At 37.9% G+C, this 18,399-nt stretch overlaps 1 protein-coding gene across 2 annotated transcripts; it reads right to left on the bottom strand.

The window, feature by feature from the left end:
* Positions 1-930: 930 nt before the first annotated feature.
* On the bottom strand, positions 931-17,929 carry LOC140495873 (protein eva-1 homolog C). Of its 2 annotated transcripts, XM_072595083.1 has the most exons (8): positions 17,675-17,929; positions 12,009-12,208; positions 7,897-8,020; positions 7,065-7,217; positions 5,366-5,509; positions 4,846-4,917; positions 2,707-2,799; positions 931-1,383 (listed from the first exon to the last, which is right to left on the bottom strand). In XM_072595083.1, exons 1-8 carry the CDS (start codon positions 17,775-17,777, stop codon positions 1,010-1,012), a joined length of 1,263 nt encoding a protein of 420 aa, XP_072451184.1. In that variant the 5' UTR covers positions 17,778-17,929; the 3' UTR covers positions 931-1,009. The 2 variants fall into 2 exon arrangements, with proteins under 2 accessions (XP_072451184.1, XP_072451185.1); XM_072595084.1 differs by lacking the exon at positions 2,707-2,799 and having other exon boundaries at positions 17,675-17,928.
* Between the last annotated feature and the right edge of the window lie 470 nt (positions 17,930-18,399).

The following is an 18,399-nucleotide window of genomic DNA, read 5'->3' on the forward strand; positions in this document are numbered from 1 at the left end:
TAGGGATAGATTTGGAAATGTTGACATTCAAAGGTAAATGAGTGTCTTTTTACTCTGGTCATTGAAAGCAGGCATGCAGATAAAATAAGAAGTAAGGAAGGCAAATAGTATGTTAACCTTCATTGCAAACAGATTTGAGTACAGGAGCAAGGAAGTCTTAAATATAGATTTAAGGATCTCGATGAGACTGCAATTACAGTATTGTGTGCAATTTTAGTCTCCTTACTTTCCATTGAAGGAGTGCAGGAATGTTCACTAGTCTCATTCCTGGCATGGCAGGTTTGTTGTTTGAGAAGTGATTGGGACTGTGTTCTGTGGAGTTTAGAAAAATGAGGGGTGATCACATTGAAATGTGTTAAAGTTCTGACAGACCTGGACAATCTGGCGTCCAGAATGAGGAATCAGTCTCAGGCTAACAGTAGCCTTTTTCAACTGAGATGAGGAGAATTTTCTTTGTTCAGTGGATAGTGTTCTAGTGGACAGGAGTGGAATTCTCTGCTGCAGAAGGCTGTAGTGACAAATATTTTGAACATAAATAAGATATTAAAGATATATTTCCAAAAACTAAATATGTAAAGGAGTATGGGGGTGGGGGGGGGGGGGGTGGTGGAGAGAGAGGGATTATGATATAGAGAGAGAGGATGAGCAACGATCGTGTTGTTTGGTGGAGTGGGCTCAGTGAACCAAATGGCCTATTGCTGCTCCTATTTTAGAAGGTTCTTTAACCACAGAATAAAGGATACAGCTTAAAGGAAAATAAGAAAATCATGAAAAAACATTCGAGTCAAGAAAGCAAAGGAAGTGATAAAACAGAAAAGGGTGACCCAGTGGTCAGTACTATGAAAGTTGTATCCTGGTTTCTATAATTTTTCTCGCACTATATTCAAATATTTGACTTCTTCAAATATCATCACTACTCAATCAAGTCTATTTCATAAAATTCTCAAACTTTAATCATCAAGTTTACATCATCTTTATCTTTCAGTATAATTCCTCCCAGCTCTTATATTCAGTTTGGATGCTGATTCAGGTTCTGAATTGCATAGGGACTGGATTCTTTATTCAGCCACATTTCCTCATCCCGTTGTTCTTTCTGTTCAACTCTGTCTACCATTACAGCTGCTACCTCAGGGCTGAAGATATTGTCTAAGGTCCTGTACTGTCTGGTCAACCGTCTAAATGAGACATCAGAGGAAGCATTGTCATCATCGTCATCTGAAATCTTGGTGTGTCCATTTTCACACTCCTGGTTGTCTTCTGGCTCTCTGAGGAGTTTCCTAAGATCATGTCTCACCAACATATGAAATCCAATAGCACAGAGGATGAATACTAAGCCAGAACAAACGCCTGACACAAAGTATAGAGCTGCCTTCTCTGGGAGACCTGAGTTGAAACAGATTTGGCAAAAATCAAATCTTGTTATGCAGACTGTAAACTAAGTTATCAGCCATCTAGCTTTTGAAATGCCTTTCTGAGAATTTCTGAAATGTATACCAGAGATCAATGAGAGAATTTTAACCACACCTCTGGGTGGTGTTTTAAAATGTTAAAAATCTTAAACATGGACCCAACCTGCCTGGACCTTGGGCGTCTTCAATTTAAGTTGAGGCAATCAGGAGACAACTAAACTGTTTCATGAGGCAGGTTGGTCATTTAATATTTAATAAGGGTGCATATATCTCATTTTACATCCATTTTAAATTTAAACTGGTCTTCTGGGTTTCTTGGACCTCAGGAAACCTGGCAATGGAATAGACACAACAATAGTTGGATCTGGGAGATTAGCATCTCTCCAGCACTGCTGGTGGGCCAGGAGAAATACCGGGACTTCTTCCTGACATACTAAGCTAACTTCCCGCAACCACTCTCTGCCTGATTATTCCCCAGCTCCCATTTCACACACTTCCACTAAATTCTAGTCTCAAATCTCTTTTCCCACCAGCCTTTCTTATCCCTTTCTTTCTCCACTCTATTCCCCAAATGTAGCCAGGTGCTGTAGACCTAAGACTCAGCAGCCAGCCAGCATCTCAAATTGACTAGCTGTGGCTGGGGAGCAAAGAGCAACTAAAATGTAACCTATAACTAAGGTCCTGCATTAAATATTTTTTAAAAATCTGAGAGAGGGTTCTTCTTCCAAGATCCTTGAATGTAAGATGAACACTCAACCCTTGCTTCCCTGTTAAAAATCAAGCCCAAAGGTCTGTAGATTTTCCTATATATAATGTAATGAGATTAGTTATTAATGTTTTCAATGAATTTACCTCCATGACAAACAGCAAGAGTCAAGCCAGAATCTCATCAACTGTCCCACTTTATCCTGTTCTTTCTTTACATTGAATTGGTCAAACATGCACTGGACAGGGTGCCCATTTAAACTGTAAATTTCTGCCATTATTGAGACACCTCTGAGTTGTTAGTGAGATCTTGGGATTGGAAATTCAAATAATAGATTGTCTCGGATCTATGAAGGAAAAAGGCACTTATTCCTTCAAGTTTAGTCAAGTTAGTTGGTTCAACTATTTTCATTTACATAACTGGGAAGACAATAGCTCAAAATATGAGTGAAAGTAAAAGGAAGGTTAGCAAGTGAGCTGATAATAACCAATCTCAAATCACTAACACTGTAAATTATATTATTATCAAATGTATTTAGTCTTCTTAATTTTAAAGCGTTGTTAGTCACATCAGCCGCACAAAGAAACATACCCCTAAGGTGGGCAAAAGTGGCCAGAGAACTGCTAACAATCACGACATCTTTGGCATAAAGCATAGATATTCTTGGGCCTTTATACCAACCACCTGTAGTAAATAAGTACAAACTATCTGAGAGTGTTTTCATAACTGACTATCTGTACTGTGCAGAATTTTGCTGAAAAAGGATTCTGTGGCAAATGGGTCTCAACCAATTCTAAGCTGAAAATGATAAAAATAATGTGCATGGATTTGGAATTATGCTCTGCAAATGTCAAGTATCACATTTGTACCCAGTGTAAAATGTGTTAAAATAATTGTTATCTTTTCTCTTTAAAATAACAGATGCATTGCTTATGCATATTGGATGTGCCCGACTGTTCACACAGAATAATTTTGAAGGCAAAAGTTTTATAGAATTGAGTCATCATTTCCAATTTCTGCAGTTTGTCAATATATATTTCCATTTGTTGTAGCAAACACATTTTCATAATTTCCTCAGGAGTTGCACATATATTTATATCAAGAATCTCTTTTTAATCTTTAATAGAATGTGGGCATCTCTGGAAAGGCCAGTATTTGTTGCTGATCTCTAATTGTCCTTGAATTGACTGACTTGCCGCATCATTCCAGAGGGCAGTTAGTCAATCACATGCAGACCAGGTTCAGTCAGGGTGACATAATTTCTTCCATAAAGGACATCAATGAACCAGGTGGGTTTCTACAACAACTGACAGTGGTCCCATTGTCATCATGACTGGGACAGGCTTTATTTTCCAGATTTGTTAATTGGATTTAAATTTAGCTTGTTTCTGTTGATTACTAGATCAGTGAAATTTCCACTCACCACTATTTCTGTATTTTTTAAGATTTGTTCTCATGGTTATTCTTGCCTAACTCATAGAATGTCTATTTTGGTCATTTATGGTCTTTATGTTTATTCTCTCTGAAGTCTGCTGCTTCCCAAGATGCAACTTGATATTGCACCTGACTATCTCACCAAGTATGCATTCTTCAATAGATGCCAGCAGGCTCTGAGAATGCCATCGCTGAAATGATCTGTACATGAGTTTCTTGACATGATTTTTAAAAATTTGTTTCTAATTCTCTCCATTTCTCTTCTGAAGGCATTGGCTCCTCATGGAACACAAACAATAGCCTCCTTAAAATGCTTTGCTCAAGAATCCTATTTTGATCATCTCCTAGTCAGCGAGTACTCTAGACTGGGCAAAAGTGAGGACTACAGATGCTGGAGATCAGAGTCTAGATTAGAGTGGTACTGGAAAAGCACAGCAGGTCAGGCAGCCTCCGAGGAGTAGAAAATTCGTCATTTTGGGCAAAAGCCCTTCATCAGGAATGAGGCCATTCTAGAGTACTCTAGACTGTACAACTTTCAACAGAAGATATTATGGCTGATCTCACCCATTATCTATATTCGTCATTTTGGGCAAAAGCCCTTCATCAGGAATGAGGTCATTCTAGAGTACTCTAGACTGTACAACTTTCAACAGAAGATATTATGGCTGATCTCACCCATTATCTATACTTTGTAGTGGTTCTCTCTGGGAGGCCTGACCAAACTTTCCTCTCCCAGGTACAGTCTTGCTTGCAGAGGTCAATTGTAGTACCTTATTTTTGACTTGACTGAGATCAATTAATTATGTAGTCCGATCTGGGACCTTTATTCTTGTTTTTGGAATATTTTGGAAAAGAAAAATTGAATCAGGTGTCAAAAGGATGGTCCATTTGCTATAGTACTGGCACAATATGTTAAAATGACTTCCCTGTGTTTTTAAAAATTTATTCACTGCAAGATGAAGGCATTGCTGCTAGACCAGCATGAAGTGATTTTCAACTTGGAGGAGAACTGATTCAGTCACACAGTATTCTGGTAGAAAACTGTATGGCTCAATTTTAAGTGTTTTTGGCAATTACCAGTTATATTTGTTAGTTTACTGTGCTTTGGAGATGGCTAATATTTTACAAAAAGAGCCATTTGTTGTTGGTTCAAATAGTTCTTTAGTTTTCAAACTGTAACAACACCACTGAAAAATAAATATGATAATGTAGAAGTGTTTTTTTCAGTAACTGGTTTACTTGCAAAGTATATCTTTTACTCAATTCCATGAAACAGACAAATATTTGAATTTGTACCATGAGTGTAATCCGATATTAGGAATGGCTTCACTGCTCCTTGACCAGTTTCTTCAAACAGCTTTTTTGGAACTGAAATTTGAAAATACGGATAATTAAAGTAATATTTTTAATTTATCTAGAATCATAGAGATATACAGCATGGAAATAGACCCTTTGGTCCAACTCATCCACACCGACCAGATATCCTAAATTAATCTAGCCCTATTTGCTAATATTTGGCCCACATCCTCCAAACCCTCCCTATTCAGGGTTGCCCATCCATATACCCATCCAGATGCCTTTTAAGTGTTGTAATATTACCTGCCTCCACCGTTTCATCAAGAAGCTTGTTCTAACATGCATCGCCCTTTGTGTGACCTTCAGGTCCCTTTTAAGTCTTTCATATCTCACCTTAAACCTCTGCCCTCCAGTTTTAGACTCCCCTACCCTGGGAAAAAGACTTTGAATATTCACCCTATTTATGCCCTGCATAATATCTCTTTTATGAGTAATACATCTAAGTCTTTGATTTTCTTACCGCATGTGTATGATACTTGCAGTTGTTTGCGGACTCCAGGGAAACAGGGATCACCAAAACTCAGAACACTGGCAATGATGGAACAATTCGGTTTGCCATGACACCTTGATGACACTTGTTTCAGAGCTATAGGTGACAAGCACTCTTAAAAAGAACAAACGTTATTCAAACAATTGTACCATCTAATTTTCTTCAAATACATGGCCCCCATTTGTGAAAGGATTCAAGTACAGGAGTAAGGGTGTCTTGCTGTGTAATTGTACAGGGCCATGATGAGGGTACACTTAGAGAATTGTGTGCACTTTTGGGCTCTTTAACTGAGGAAGGGTGTTGTGGCTATGGAGGGAGTGCAATGAAGGTTTACCAAACTGATCCTTGGGATGGAAGGACTCATATATGAAGGCATCAAAGGGTAGAGGGCGACTGCGGGAATAGGGTACAAAGTTGGATGGTGAGCCATGATCGCATTGAACGGTGAAACAGGTCAACAGATGAATGGCCTACTCCTGTTGCTATTTTCTATGTTTCTGTTTGCATTTTAAATCCTATCTCTACAAGTGCTTATGTGTTTTCTGGATGGATGGAGTGAATGACCTCCTTTCTCTACTTTGATCTTAGGATCTAAAATTAACTATCGTACTGGCAATGCAAATTCAAAACGTTCTCTCAATTTCACTGAATATTCTCCTCTCTCACGTTTGCCAAGCCTTTATACTTCTAAAATGATAGCAACACTTAACTATTTGTCAATGAAAATACATCCATTTAATTTAACATTTATTTCCTTACCTCATTGATGAACAATAGCTGTGACAAAATAATAAGGAATAAAAAGCAGTGTAATTAATGTTACACTTAAAAACATTTTTTAAAATTCTTACATAGGATATGGAATTTGCCTGCAAGGCCACCATTTGTTTGCTTGTCCCTAATTGCCCTTGAACAAATTGGCTTTCTAGGTTATTTCAGAGCTGTTAAGAGTCAACCATAATCCAGTGGGCCTGGAGTCACATGTAGGCCAGACCAGGCAAAGAGGGCAGTTTCCTTCCCTGAAGTATATTAGTGAACCAAATTATTTTTTTAAGAACAATTGATGATGGTTACATGTTTGCCATCAAACTAGTATTTTTATCTTAATTCCAGATGACAGTTAATACATTAATAATGAGCTCTCAGATCATTAAATGATTAACGCTGTCACTTGGGTTATCATTAAATACAGAAACCAAAAGGATTTCAGATCTCAATTCCCTGAATATGCTGAGTTAGCTGATCTGGGGACTAACAGGATTATGGAGATTGGGCTAATAAACATAGAGGAACTCATGGTTCTTGCATTTGGTGGTCAGTTATATTTGCTGGAAAGTGTCTTGTGATAGCTGAACAAAAATAAGAACTAAAATGCTGCCGATACTGGAAATCTGAAACAAAAGCAGAAAGTTCCCTCCTACTGTCCAAGGATGTGCGGATTAGGTAAATTGGCCATCTCGATTTCCCATAGTGATCAGGGATGTGTAGGCTAGGCGCATTAGTCAGGAGAAATGTAGGGTTATAGGGCAGGGGAATGGCTCTGGGTGGGATACTCTTCGGAGGGTCGGTGTGGACTTGTCGGGCCAAGTGGCCTGTTTCCACACTGTAGGGATTCTATGAAAGTGCTAGAAATATTCAACAAATTGGGAACACTTGCCAATGTGCTCACCAATATCTGGCATTGTACTATTCACAGAGGGGCATTCCATATTCCCACGGAGGACTCGTCCAAAACTTGCAGCATATAGGACAAGGATGGTTTGGTTCTTACACTGGAGTTGTAATTCATCATTTTCACATGCAAGCTTGCTTTTGTGTCCATCTGTAACATAAAAGAAGAAAAACTGGATGAAGCTGGAAAACAGGGATAGGGTTTGGACCAAGTAATGAATCTGTGCCCATTTGTTTTGATCGAAACTCCATGCTGTGGCTAATTTAAATGAAGGACATTATGGCTCACCAAAGACTTCAAGTTAACCAAGCAGTGTGGTAAACAGAGACAGGGTTGCAAGGATGGGGGACCAGTTAAAATGTGTATCACATGTGCCAATGGAATTTTGATCCTTGCCTCCAAATGCTGGGCTGAAGCATGCAGCTGGGGAAGAGGAAGAGATCAAAAGCAGGCCTGTGTGAGACTCTGGAAACATTTTTTACTGAATAAAAAAAAGAGGTAGAATTTCCATTGAAGTCATTTCTCCAGGGTTTCCAATGATTTTCTGCTGAAGTTATTGTGATTGGTAATTGGAATACACCTTGTGGAAATTTCAGGCTGATTTGTACGCAATTAAACTCTGAGGAATATTCCAAGGGAATAGGTATGGTCATGTTTGAAATCAGGTTTCTTTGATATTCATATTATGGTTTTCTTATGTGTAAACCCCAAGCAACATGCTTGTTAACATTTCACAACAGTAGTGTTGTAAACATCCTTCTCCATCCGCACTCTAATTGTGGTACCATTATGTGCCTTGCTAAAACACGTTATCTGGTTTTGTACTTACCAGGCTTACATTTATATGAAACAATCAGATATTTGTTGGTCCCAGGACAGGGATCAGGTCCAAAAACCCGACTGTTGACTGAAAACTGGCAGGAGCGTAGGTCTTGACACTCATCATACACCTTCTGCAAGAAGGACAAATACTGTTTATTCTCCATGGTACATGGAGAAACAAAGTGATCATGATGCAATGAACTGCCCACTGGATAAATAACATTTTCTCATCTTTTTTTCCAGGAAGATTCCACTTGAAGTGAGCCACAATAGAGAAACCCATGTTTCTATGTGTTTCCCAGTTACATTATGTGCCAGAATCCTCAGCAGCATTCTGCACATGTTGTGATTTCTCAGCAAGTTGACGCGGTTGAGCTAATTCATAACAAGTGTTTTTAATACGATACCCCTGACAGCAAAAACTCGTATTGCATCAGAAATATCATTTTTAAGTATTGTTTAAAGATTGCTGAAACAGTATCATTAAAATTTCATTAATTCCTACAGTGAAGGGCACCAATCAAACTATCGTGCATATTTTTATAGATATGTGTGATCGCGTGGCCTTGATGGGAGGGGATTAATAATATATTTATTTATAATATAATAATTATTATATAAATAGTATAAATATATACTATAAATAATATAATATACAATAATTAATAATATAATATAATTAATAATAAGATAAGGACTTAATAGAGAAAAGGACAAAAGTGATTTTGTGCACATATGTGGAAAGAGTGTGTTCTTTAAAAATGCTGCTGATTGGTTCCATCCCAGGCTGAACCTTCTCAGCTTCCACTGCCTTCCCTGCTGCTTCATTGCATCTCGTCACTACCACTGCATTTGCAGGAAGGCATCTGAATTTGTCAGGCAGTGAATCTCAGCCAAGTAGATGTGGATGATCATTTCATTAGCTGCCACAACTTTTGGGCATAGCTCCTATCAGTAAATAAATCTTATCCTTTCAAGGAAGGAATATTGCAAACTAAAATCTCCTCTACTGCATAAATAGCAACTTTACATTATTTCAGTTTAATTAATAGAAACTGTGAGAGTAAAATTGCACTTTGGTATTTTGTTTTGCATGGAATTATATAGGTTAAGTAAGATAGATGGGCAAAGCAACATGCCATTCAACGCAAGCTGTCCAACCCATTGTTTGTGGCCCACACAAGTCATAGAGACATAAAGCACAGAAACAGGTCCTTTGTCCCAACCCATCCATGCTGAACAGGTTTTCTAAACTGAACTAGAATCCCATTTGCCTGTGTTTGGCCCATATCCCTCTAAACCTTTCCTATCCATGTAACTATCCAAATATCTTTCAAATGCTGTGCTCTCCATCTTTCCTCAACTAACTCTGTCACAAACTTTTAAATGCTTGTTGGCTCCCATGGCAACACTGGCATGTAATCTGCTGAGTCTGATACTGTAGATTTAGCTGTTGTGGCCTGGAACTCACTAAAATCCTTTGGACTTCCCCTGCCAGCACAAGAAAAAGAAATCCTTTCAGAACTCCGTTTGACCTGAAATGTTAACTCTGATTTATCTCCAAAGATACTGCCAGACCTGCTGAGCTTTTCCAGAAACTTCGTTTTTTTTTGTTTCTGATTTACAGGAATGCTTTCTGCCTTTAAAGGAATTCCTTTGTAATTTGTAACTATCTCTTTCAGCCATTTCCATGGCGTTGGCCACATCATTGGTTTTCTGCCGTGTCAGACTATTGACTTTTCTCAAAAGCATGGCCTAGTTTATTGTTCTTTATGACTCCAATGAACATGTCTATAAGTTTGGTTTCTAACTCTGGGCGATACCTGCCATTATGAGCAAATTTCTTTCATTCAAGAGTGCAATTTACCTAAATCTGATTTAGCAAATGCTTCCTCTCTTGGAATGCAATTCTTAATGTAATCACATTCTTTCTGCCAGACTGACAGTCCAAAATTTCATCAATTTCAGCGTATTCCTTTGAACTGGGGTCTCACAACAACACTCATTATAAACTACATCAAAAACATCCAATGCTATCATTATGAAGAAAGTGTTTAGTTTTTCCTCATATCCTATTTTAATCATTTTCAGCCAAATGTGTTTTTTTTAATGACACCAATCTTCTTTGTTAAAGTTGAATTCCCACATTGTCCTGAAATATGTATTCAGTGCTATTTTCTTCAATTAGGTACTATGTTGACTCACTGTATTCCTGAATATGATGTCCAAACATGAGAATATCAAATTGCTGAAAGCTCCTCAAGCTCAACTTTTGAACTTTCAAAGAATGTATCAGAAATCTTTCAGTCTTAATTTCTGAAATACAGTGTAAACAAGAATTCTATTCTGTCCTAGTCATTCTTTTTGTATTGCACCGAGAAAAGATTAACAGGTCCATTCGTAGCAGATGGCCATTAATGAACTGACATTACTTACAGTTTCCCAATGGAGACAGCAATATCACAAAACGATCAGATCTTAAATTTTATGACAAAACTCAAGTATTTGCCCAGGTATATTTATTTAGTTTCCTCTTAACTTTACTTTACTATTCACCTTAATTTTCACATTATTATCCGTCTCTAGCTAAAAATGTGACTTCTGAATTCCCCCTTTAATTTTTTTTGGTAACTATATTCTAGATCTTGTTTTGCTTTTTCCAGAAGAGGAAACATTCTCTCACTTCATCTACTAGATCAAGATCTTTCATGGTTTCAAAGTTATTTAATTAAGTCAATCCTCAGCTTCTATGAGGAGACCAAAACCATTGGTTGTTTTATGATAGTTATAACCTCATTCTCCTAAATCTTTTTTACACCTTCTTCAGTTCCTTTATACGTTTTCCACAAAATGACAAGCAGAATTGTACACAATATTGCAAGTATATTTAACCAAGGTTCATTACTTCGTTATGATCCCAGGGGATGCTACTGTTGGAGAAGTTAGATCTCGAAATAAAATCTGTGTGATATAGTTAACATGGTGCTCATTCACGCTTTCATAAGTTTCTTTAATAACAGAAGTTTATTACGCAAAAACAAAAAGAAACAACCTTTAGAACACAAAAGAATAATATCTGAAAACACCCTGCAGAACAACTTCTCCATCTATCCCCAATATTACCATTTAACAGCAATTCAAATTCAGAGAAATTGCACCTTTGTTTCAAATCTATAAGTTTGGATATGTGATTTTGCCCAGTTTCTTCCTGTGAGCTGTGAAGTCTTTTCCCATTAATACTCTCACAGCTGTGAGCCCAGACTTTCTCAGCTTCACATGTCCTGTAAATTTCTAACCAAATGCTCCCAGTCTGGAAGCTTTACAAGCTAAATTTCTATACCGAAGTAACTGCAGATTCCTGTGCTATATTCCTTTTTTTAGGAGAGAAACTATAGTTACTTCTGACTCTAGTCGAGTTTCCACTGAACTACCCAAAACATTTAATCTTGGGGTTTCCTCAGCCAAAATCAATGCTTGGTTATCCTGAACCAAAAGCAAGCCAATGGTCTTCAATGTTTAGACTCCCTGTCACAAGCCAGCACAGTAAAATAATCTTCCATTAACATTCCAAGTGTTCCTGTTCTCTGATACTTACTGGATTTAGTCATTGTTCCAGAAAGAATATCTGATCTAGTTTTTCTTTGGAATACTTATAAAAGTACCAATCCCCATATGCCACTATTCTAAGATTCAAACTCTTAAAATTATTAAAGTCTATAGATAAAATGTAGACACTTTTCACCTCACATAAGTAACACATCTTAGATAATTGTCAATTCCTTTCCTCTAGAAGTAAGCCCCAGTGTTTTGTTTGTTTTCTTCTATTTGCAGTGAGTTGCATGCTCGTATTCCTGTACTCCTGGATTTTTTTGCCCCATTTAGATTCTTACTTCCCAAATAAAATGTGATCTCCTTATTTATCTTGTCAAACCGCAATACCTTACACTTTGCTATATTGAAATTCATTTGCCAATGTTATTCTCATTCTGCAAGAATTAACTTCCCCTTGTAAATTTGATTTTGAAAACCTCAAATTCGATGAGATCTGCAAATTTAGAAACAGTATTTATAAGTGATTAATTTGCATTTTCAACCTGGATGAAATTTTACATAACCCACCGGTATAGCAGTGAGGGCAGCACAACTGGTGCTTTCAGCAGAAGAGTTCGTTTTACCGGGACACAGATATTCACTGGGAACACGGCGACCATAGAAAGCAGACAGAATGCTAATAGATGTCTGAGGTGGGCAGCTTACTGACAGGCGATCTCCATCACACGCATGAGCTGTGTGGTTCTGTAGAATTTTTAGAAGGTATCCTAGAGAATGAAAATTGATTACTGACAGACTGAGAGGTAGACCTATCATTAAAGTTGTGAATTACGCACGTCATTTAAACTAAAATTTTTTACAATCAGCCTATATTTCAAATTACACATTCCTGTCACATTGTGCCTCTCCTACCACACCTGCTCTTGGGATCTTAGGTACATTGTTAAAACAATCTCTGCACCGTCAATTTGCAAATTGACATAACAAATATTTTCAATTTCACCAACATTCTACTCCAATAAAAGGTTCACATTTTGGTTTTCAAATCCCAACATTAGTTTTACTCCAGCTCAGTGGAGGTGTTTTTTAAACTAAGCTTTCCAGATCACTCCCACTGTTGCTCTGAATCCAGGTTACTGTTTGATTCCTATCAGAGGCTCATGTTTCAGCCGCTACACTTGTTACAGTTGAAATATTTTCCCTCCTTTAAAGGGGTGAACTCTACTTTATTTCAGGAGGCGTGTGCACTTTCAGGATGGTGATCAGAAACCAGTGGAATACCACAAGGATCAGTGCTGGGGCCACAATTCTTTACAGTAGATTTAAATGACTTGGTTGAAGAAAGTGAATGTACTATTGCAAGCTTTGCAATGTGACAAAAATATGTGGGAAAGCAAGTGGTGAGAATGACACAGAGTCTGCAGAGGGATGTAGACAGTAAAGCAAAATCTTGACAGATGGAATGTTATGTGGGAAAATGTGAGTTTATGAATTTTGGCAGGAAAATAGAAGAACTGAATATTGGTTAGCGGTAGAGTAGCAGATGGATGAGAGGTAGGGTGAGAAGTAATGTGGCAAGTGATTGGTGGGTAGATTGCCAGATTGGTGAGGAAGTGAGTGGCAGGTAGGTAAGGGAAAAGCATAACACCTTAAGAAATAGGAACAGGAGTCAACCCCTCAAGCCTGCTCCACATTTCAAGAAAAGAATGACTGATCCAATATTCTTCACATCTGCTTTCCTGTATTTTAGTCATAGCCCTTGATTCCCGTATTGATCAAGAATCTATCTATCTCGGCCTTAACCATACACAACGACTCTGCCCCCACAATTCTTTGTGGCAAAGACTTCCAGAGACTCTCAATCCTTTGATAGAGGAAATTCCTCCTCATCTCAGATTTGAATTGGTATCCCTTTATTCTGAGACTATGTCATCTGGTCCTAAACTCTCCCATGAGGGGTGACATCAACTCAGCATTTACTTTGTCAAGACCCTTATGAATCTGATATGTTACAAGTTGATCATCTCTCATTTTTCTATCTTCTAAATTCCAGTAAGTAGAGTTTAGCCTTTGTTCATAAGGCAATCCCCCCCATAACAGGAATCATCCAAGTGAATCTTTTCTCAACTGCCTCCAAGGAAACAATATCTTCCCTTAAATAAGGGGAACAAAACTCTATATAGTACTCCAGATTAGTCTCACCAGCACATTGTACATTTGCACTAAGACTTCCCTAATCTCATACTCTAACTGATTTCAAATAAGGGACAACATACCATTAGCTTTCCTGATTATCTGCTGCACCTGTGTGCTAACTTCCTGGGTTTCATGTACAAGTACACCCCCTCCCCCCTCTCCAAGTCCCTTTGTCTTACAGCTTTTTGCAGCTTTTCTTCATTTAAGTAATATTCTGTTCTCTTGTTCTCCCTTCCAAGGTGAACAACATTGCATTTTCCTACATTATACACCATTTGTCAACTTTTTGCCCACTTACTTAACCTATCAACATCTCTCTGTAAGCTGTTGGTATCCCTTTTGCAACCTGCCTTTCCGCCCATTCTGTGTTGTCCGCAAATTCGGCTACATTCACTTCCTTCTTCCAAGTCATTAATATGCATTGTAAACAGTTGTGGTGCCAGCATTAATCCATATGGAATTAGTGTACCAGGTGGATTGGTGGAGGGCAGTATTTGATATTGGTGGATAGGATGAGTGAGGGGTAGAGAGGCAGGTGGGTGGCAAATTGGAGTGCCAGGGTGAGGGACTAGGATGGCAGATACTTAGCAGGTGGGTGATTAGTTAGAATGCCAGATGGGTGAAAGGGTAGATTTGCAAATGGGTGAGGAATAGATGTGCCATATGGGTGAGGAACTAGGTAGGTAGGGTTTAAGGTGTGTGGGATGCAGGGTGCCAGGCATGTGAGGGGTTTGGGTGGTGGATTGACGGCATATAGGGTGGTCAACAGGGAAGGGGTAGGTGATTGGCCCTGATGTCCATACTGCTGCAATGACTATCTTCCTCTCAGATGATCCGGGGCACACAATGTGTACTTAATCAGTGTTGTACCTCAAATTTTCTCTCCCTCAACCCTAAATAATTTTGGTGACATGTAAAATAAAGTGGCAAAAGTTTTGTTTTAGCAGGGTGTGCAAATCTCAGATGAGTGCAAAATACATTCATCATGTTTCCATGGAAACTAGCAGTCCACTGGAGAACATTTTCATCATGCTCCTCCCTCACAACAACGGGTGTCTTTCATTTCCCCAGCAGCTGCAGCTGGCATGTGTTCCTCCCAAATAAACTCATACTGCTGTACCAGCCACCTGGATACAATGGACAGTTGTGCTCTGATCTGCCTCCTGACCGTTCCCTTGATGGGCAGGTAAGATCAATCTTGGACTTGCCCAGGCCATCTAGTTCCTTTCTGATTTCCACCTATCTTTTCCCTCTCTTGAGGAGAACATCCAACCAGCCCTTGTATCAGAGCTATCTACTGGCTCTTCCCTCTCATGCCTTCATATTTTTCATAAATATGATGATTAAATTAGTTTCACATGCAGTGATGTATTCTATGTTCTAATCATTGGTTGCATTAGAAATTCCTTCTCAACTTTTTATGCTCTACTATTAATGGTAATTTATGTTTTTAATCAGATATACCAGCCTAACTTTATTATTTACTGTTTCATCAATTCTATTAAGTACCTTGAATGACTTCAGCTCCACTTGATGCAGCTCTAGTTTTATGTTAAATCAATCTGTTCAGAAATATTATGACACACCCCTGGTGCAAGTCAGATTTGAACCACAGTGTTCTATCCCAGAGGTTAGGGCAGTAGTGCTGTATCAAAAGACCCTTGTAGCATTTAATTACCCCATCATAACAATAACCTCTTCTATTCTCCTGCTAATACAGAACTTGATTATTGGTGAAAAAAGAAACATAATGTGAAGCTTTTTTCCTTGCATCTACCAGGACAGATTCATGAATAACATATTGCAAAGGAAATAACAATTTATAACAGGTGAGAAATGAATACTGATTAGTTGATGACAGGACTCTAATTGGTCAAGGTATTGCCTTGAGGCAGACATCAGGGAGTAATTACCCTCTGATTTTTATTTTGTTTAATTGCAAAAAAGACAAGTAAATTCTGATTTTTAAAAGCATTGTGATGAGCCTATCAGTGAAAAGTTGCCCCAGTGCTTTTGTTCATTAAAAAAAGTATTCTCTTGACTTGCAGAGGACAAGACCCTATGTAATAATATACAGGTACATAGCTTCTAGTGAGTGTGATGCGCCCTTGCATTGGAATTCTAACTGATAATTTTAAATTGTCTTTCACTGTTTTACTTAGCACATCCAGGATTATACAATAAGGGCTATCCAATCACAGAATCAAATGTAATGTTGGACTTTGTGTTCTGTGTTTTGTAAATATGGGCTAGTTGAATACAGTTATTACTTCACCTGTTGTGATTGTGTTGTTTGTTTTGATTCACCAGTCATTAGAATGTATAGCCTGCAGCACACCAACACAGAATTTCATATATCGCTTAACTTACATAATAGACAGAACTTCTTTTTGGTTTGATAGTAGCGTCCTATTTATGTAGAGTACCACACATGTGGCAAATGTCTAACAACTATTCGCTTCACTTGTTGCTTAAAAGTTTGAGTCATTTTATCTTTCCAATGAAATTTAAGATAGACTGTGCACTTTTCAATACCTTAATCTTAATGTCATTCCAGTGAACCAGTATTGAATGTTTTCCACAGCTCCCTTATTTATAATGGAGTGCACAAAATAGCCACACACACACCACTCTCAATATTGTAGCCACAGTAATAAGAATGGTCCAACACATCTCCTTGGACACTTAATTAATTTTATCAATTTGAGAAACATTACTTTACTGTTTGCTTTCTATAGCTAGTTATTTCTTTATAATTCTATTTCATAACCTTCACTACCAAGAACTTCCTTCTGCAATTTTCTCCTTAATATACATTTTATTGGAGCTTGCTTGACAGCTGAAGTACAGTCCATTAGTAGTTGTCTGTCATCCACTGTATGGTTAAAATGGCCAACCTTTAAGTATGAGCTGTCAATTAGCGTTAGCATACTATCCAATCATTGAAAACATCAACATTGTTAAACCCAATTTTGCCTTTGTTTAATATGCATAATTCTTTTGAACAAAACTAAAGAAGATGTTTAATCTAATTGATTTGACAGCCACTTCAATAGAAACCTGTCACATGAAATAGAACTGTTAGGGCATAACAGTACCAGCTCCTGCAGTAACCACTTGTTATAGAATGCTTCAAACATAATGGTGATTACCGTATGTTCCTTTCCAAGGACACTCTGGTGCGGTTGTAATCGGAAAAGAAAGGCATAGTTTGGTCACACAAATCTCTTAACTGCCTGCTGTCTGGACCTGTTAATGACCAAAAATGCTATTCTGCTTGGTATTCTCAGGGGATCGATTAACCAAGTATTAACCTAGTCTCATTCTGCTTAGTTTTTGAGATAATAAAAGATCAAGAGATTCCAGACCAATAAGAACATTTGCCAAATATTTCTGTCTGGTTTCAACCTTCCTGGTGTGAGTAAAATATAATTCTCATTACACTATAGACACTAGAAGTAAACTTTACTGCACCTGCTATCCCCAAACAGTCTACCATCCAAATATTAACTAGCCATGTTTCTTAGTTTTCAAAATCAGACAAAATCACTTTTCTCAGTCTCATATGGCTGTGGCCTTTAATGTGCACTTTTGAATATCAGCTGAAATCCTGACTGAAATTTCCTTTCCTCACTAGGAACTTTGAGAAAAATTGTATACTCTGCTGCAGCCAGCAGCAGTGTTTGGTCTAGAAATTAGCTCCAGAATCTTCTGGTAGTTCTTCCTTTGCACATCTCCAAAAGCCTTTACCTACTAACCAATCAGATCCTGTAAGAAAGCAGGTTTAAGATAAAGTTAATTAAAGATTCACACATGTCTCAAGGATTCTAGGCAGTAATCCTAAACACTTCCTTCTCAAATGTGAACTGGTCTGACATTTTTTGAAAGTATTGGATTAAACCTTGTTATTGATCTCAATAACTCTGAGGCATCTCATTTTGAGGTGGAAGTTTGCAAATCTATGCTGCGTTACACTGAAAAGAATTCTGTGCCAAAAAACATGATTTTGCTATCTATACATCAAAGCAATCACTTACCCGAGAAATCCGGAGTAGCTTCAGATTGAGCACAGAGATAAAACCAAAACATTGTTACAAATGAGAATCTCACTTGACATCTATTTTTTTTCAATGTGCACATACTGAAGAATTGATAAAACTTCTGAACGGTTATGTATTTTCATTCTAGTGAGTGAATAATCATTTCAGTTCTTTAAATCACATTTGGTGTCAGGCTCCCAGCAGCTGTGATGCTTTCACTGGTGAACTGATGAATTGACAGCTTTCTTTAACGAAGACTGGTGGCGCACAAAACTAGATACCAACAAATTGTCATAAATTAGATAATGGGAGCTGTTTGTAAACACTGTCACAAGACAATGCTCCACATTCAATATCACCCTTTGCTGAAAGCTCTGCTTCTCCCTGAGATACTTTCAAAGGGCAAAGGCAGTCCTCAAGTACTTTGCATGAGCAGCTATTCTGAACATAACAGTGAATGTTGTAGGATTAAATGACCAGCATGAAAGTAACAGCTGGGTTCTATTGCTTCCTCACAATCATCTGCACATATACATTTGCCAGTAGGCAGAATAGTATAACTATAAAAAGCAGGAAGCCTAACTGATTGCTTCACAGAGAGAGTAAGGATGTAAAATATGGAGTGTCTCCTAATGGAAGGTCATTGACCTGAACACTAGGTTAAGATTTCCAGTAGACATGGAAGTTGTGATATTCAGTGAGATTCTGCTGCTTGCCTGTGA

The sequence above is a fragment of the Chiloscyllium punctatum genome, chromosome 25 (assembly GCF_047496795.1).
Source record: "Chiloscyllium punctatum isolate Juve2018m chromosome 25, sChiPun1.3, whole genome shotgun sequence".
Taxonomy (NCBI): Eukaryota; Metazoa; Chordata; class Chondrichthyes; order Orectolobiformes; family Hemiscylliidae; genus Chiloscyllium; species Chiloscyllium punctatum.

Excerpts from the sequence above, each read along its gene's own strand:
- LOC140495873 (XM_072595083.1), bottom strand. The coding sequence starts at position 17,777 with ATGTGCACATTGAAAAAAAATAGATGTCAAGTGAGATTCTCATTTGTA. Across the intron at positions 7,218-7,896 it reads TTCATATAAATGTAAGCCTG|ATGGACACAAAAGCAAGCTT; the intron begins GTAAGTACAAAA and ends TTTATGTTACAG. Across the intron at positions 2,800-4,845 it reads AATATCGGATTACACTCATG|GTGGTTGGTATAAAGGCCCA; the intron begins GTACAAATTCAA and ends TATTTACTACAG.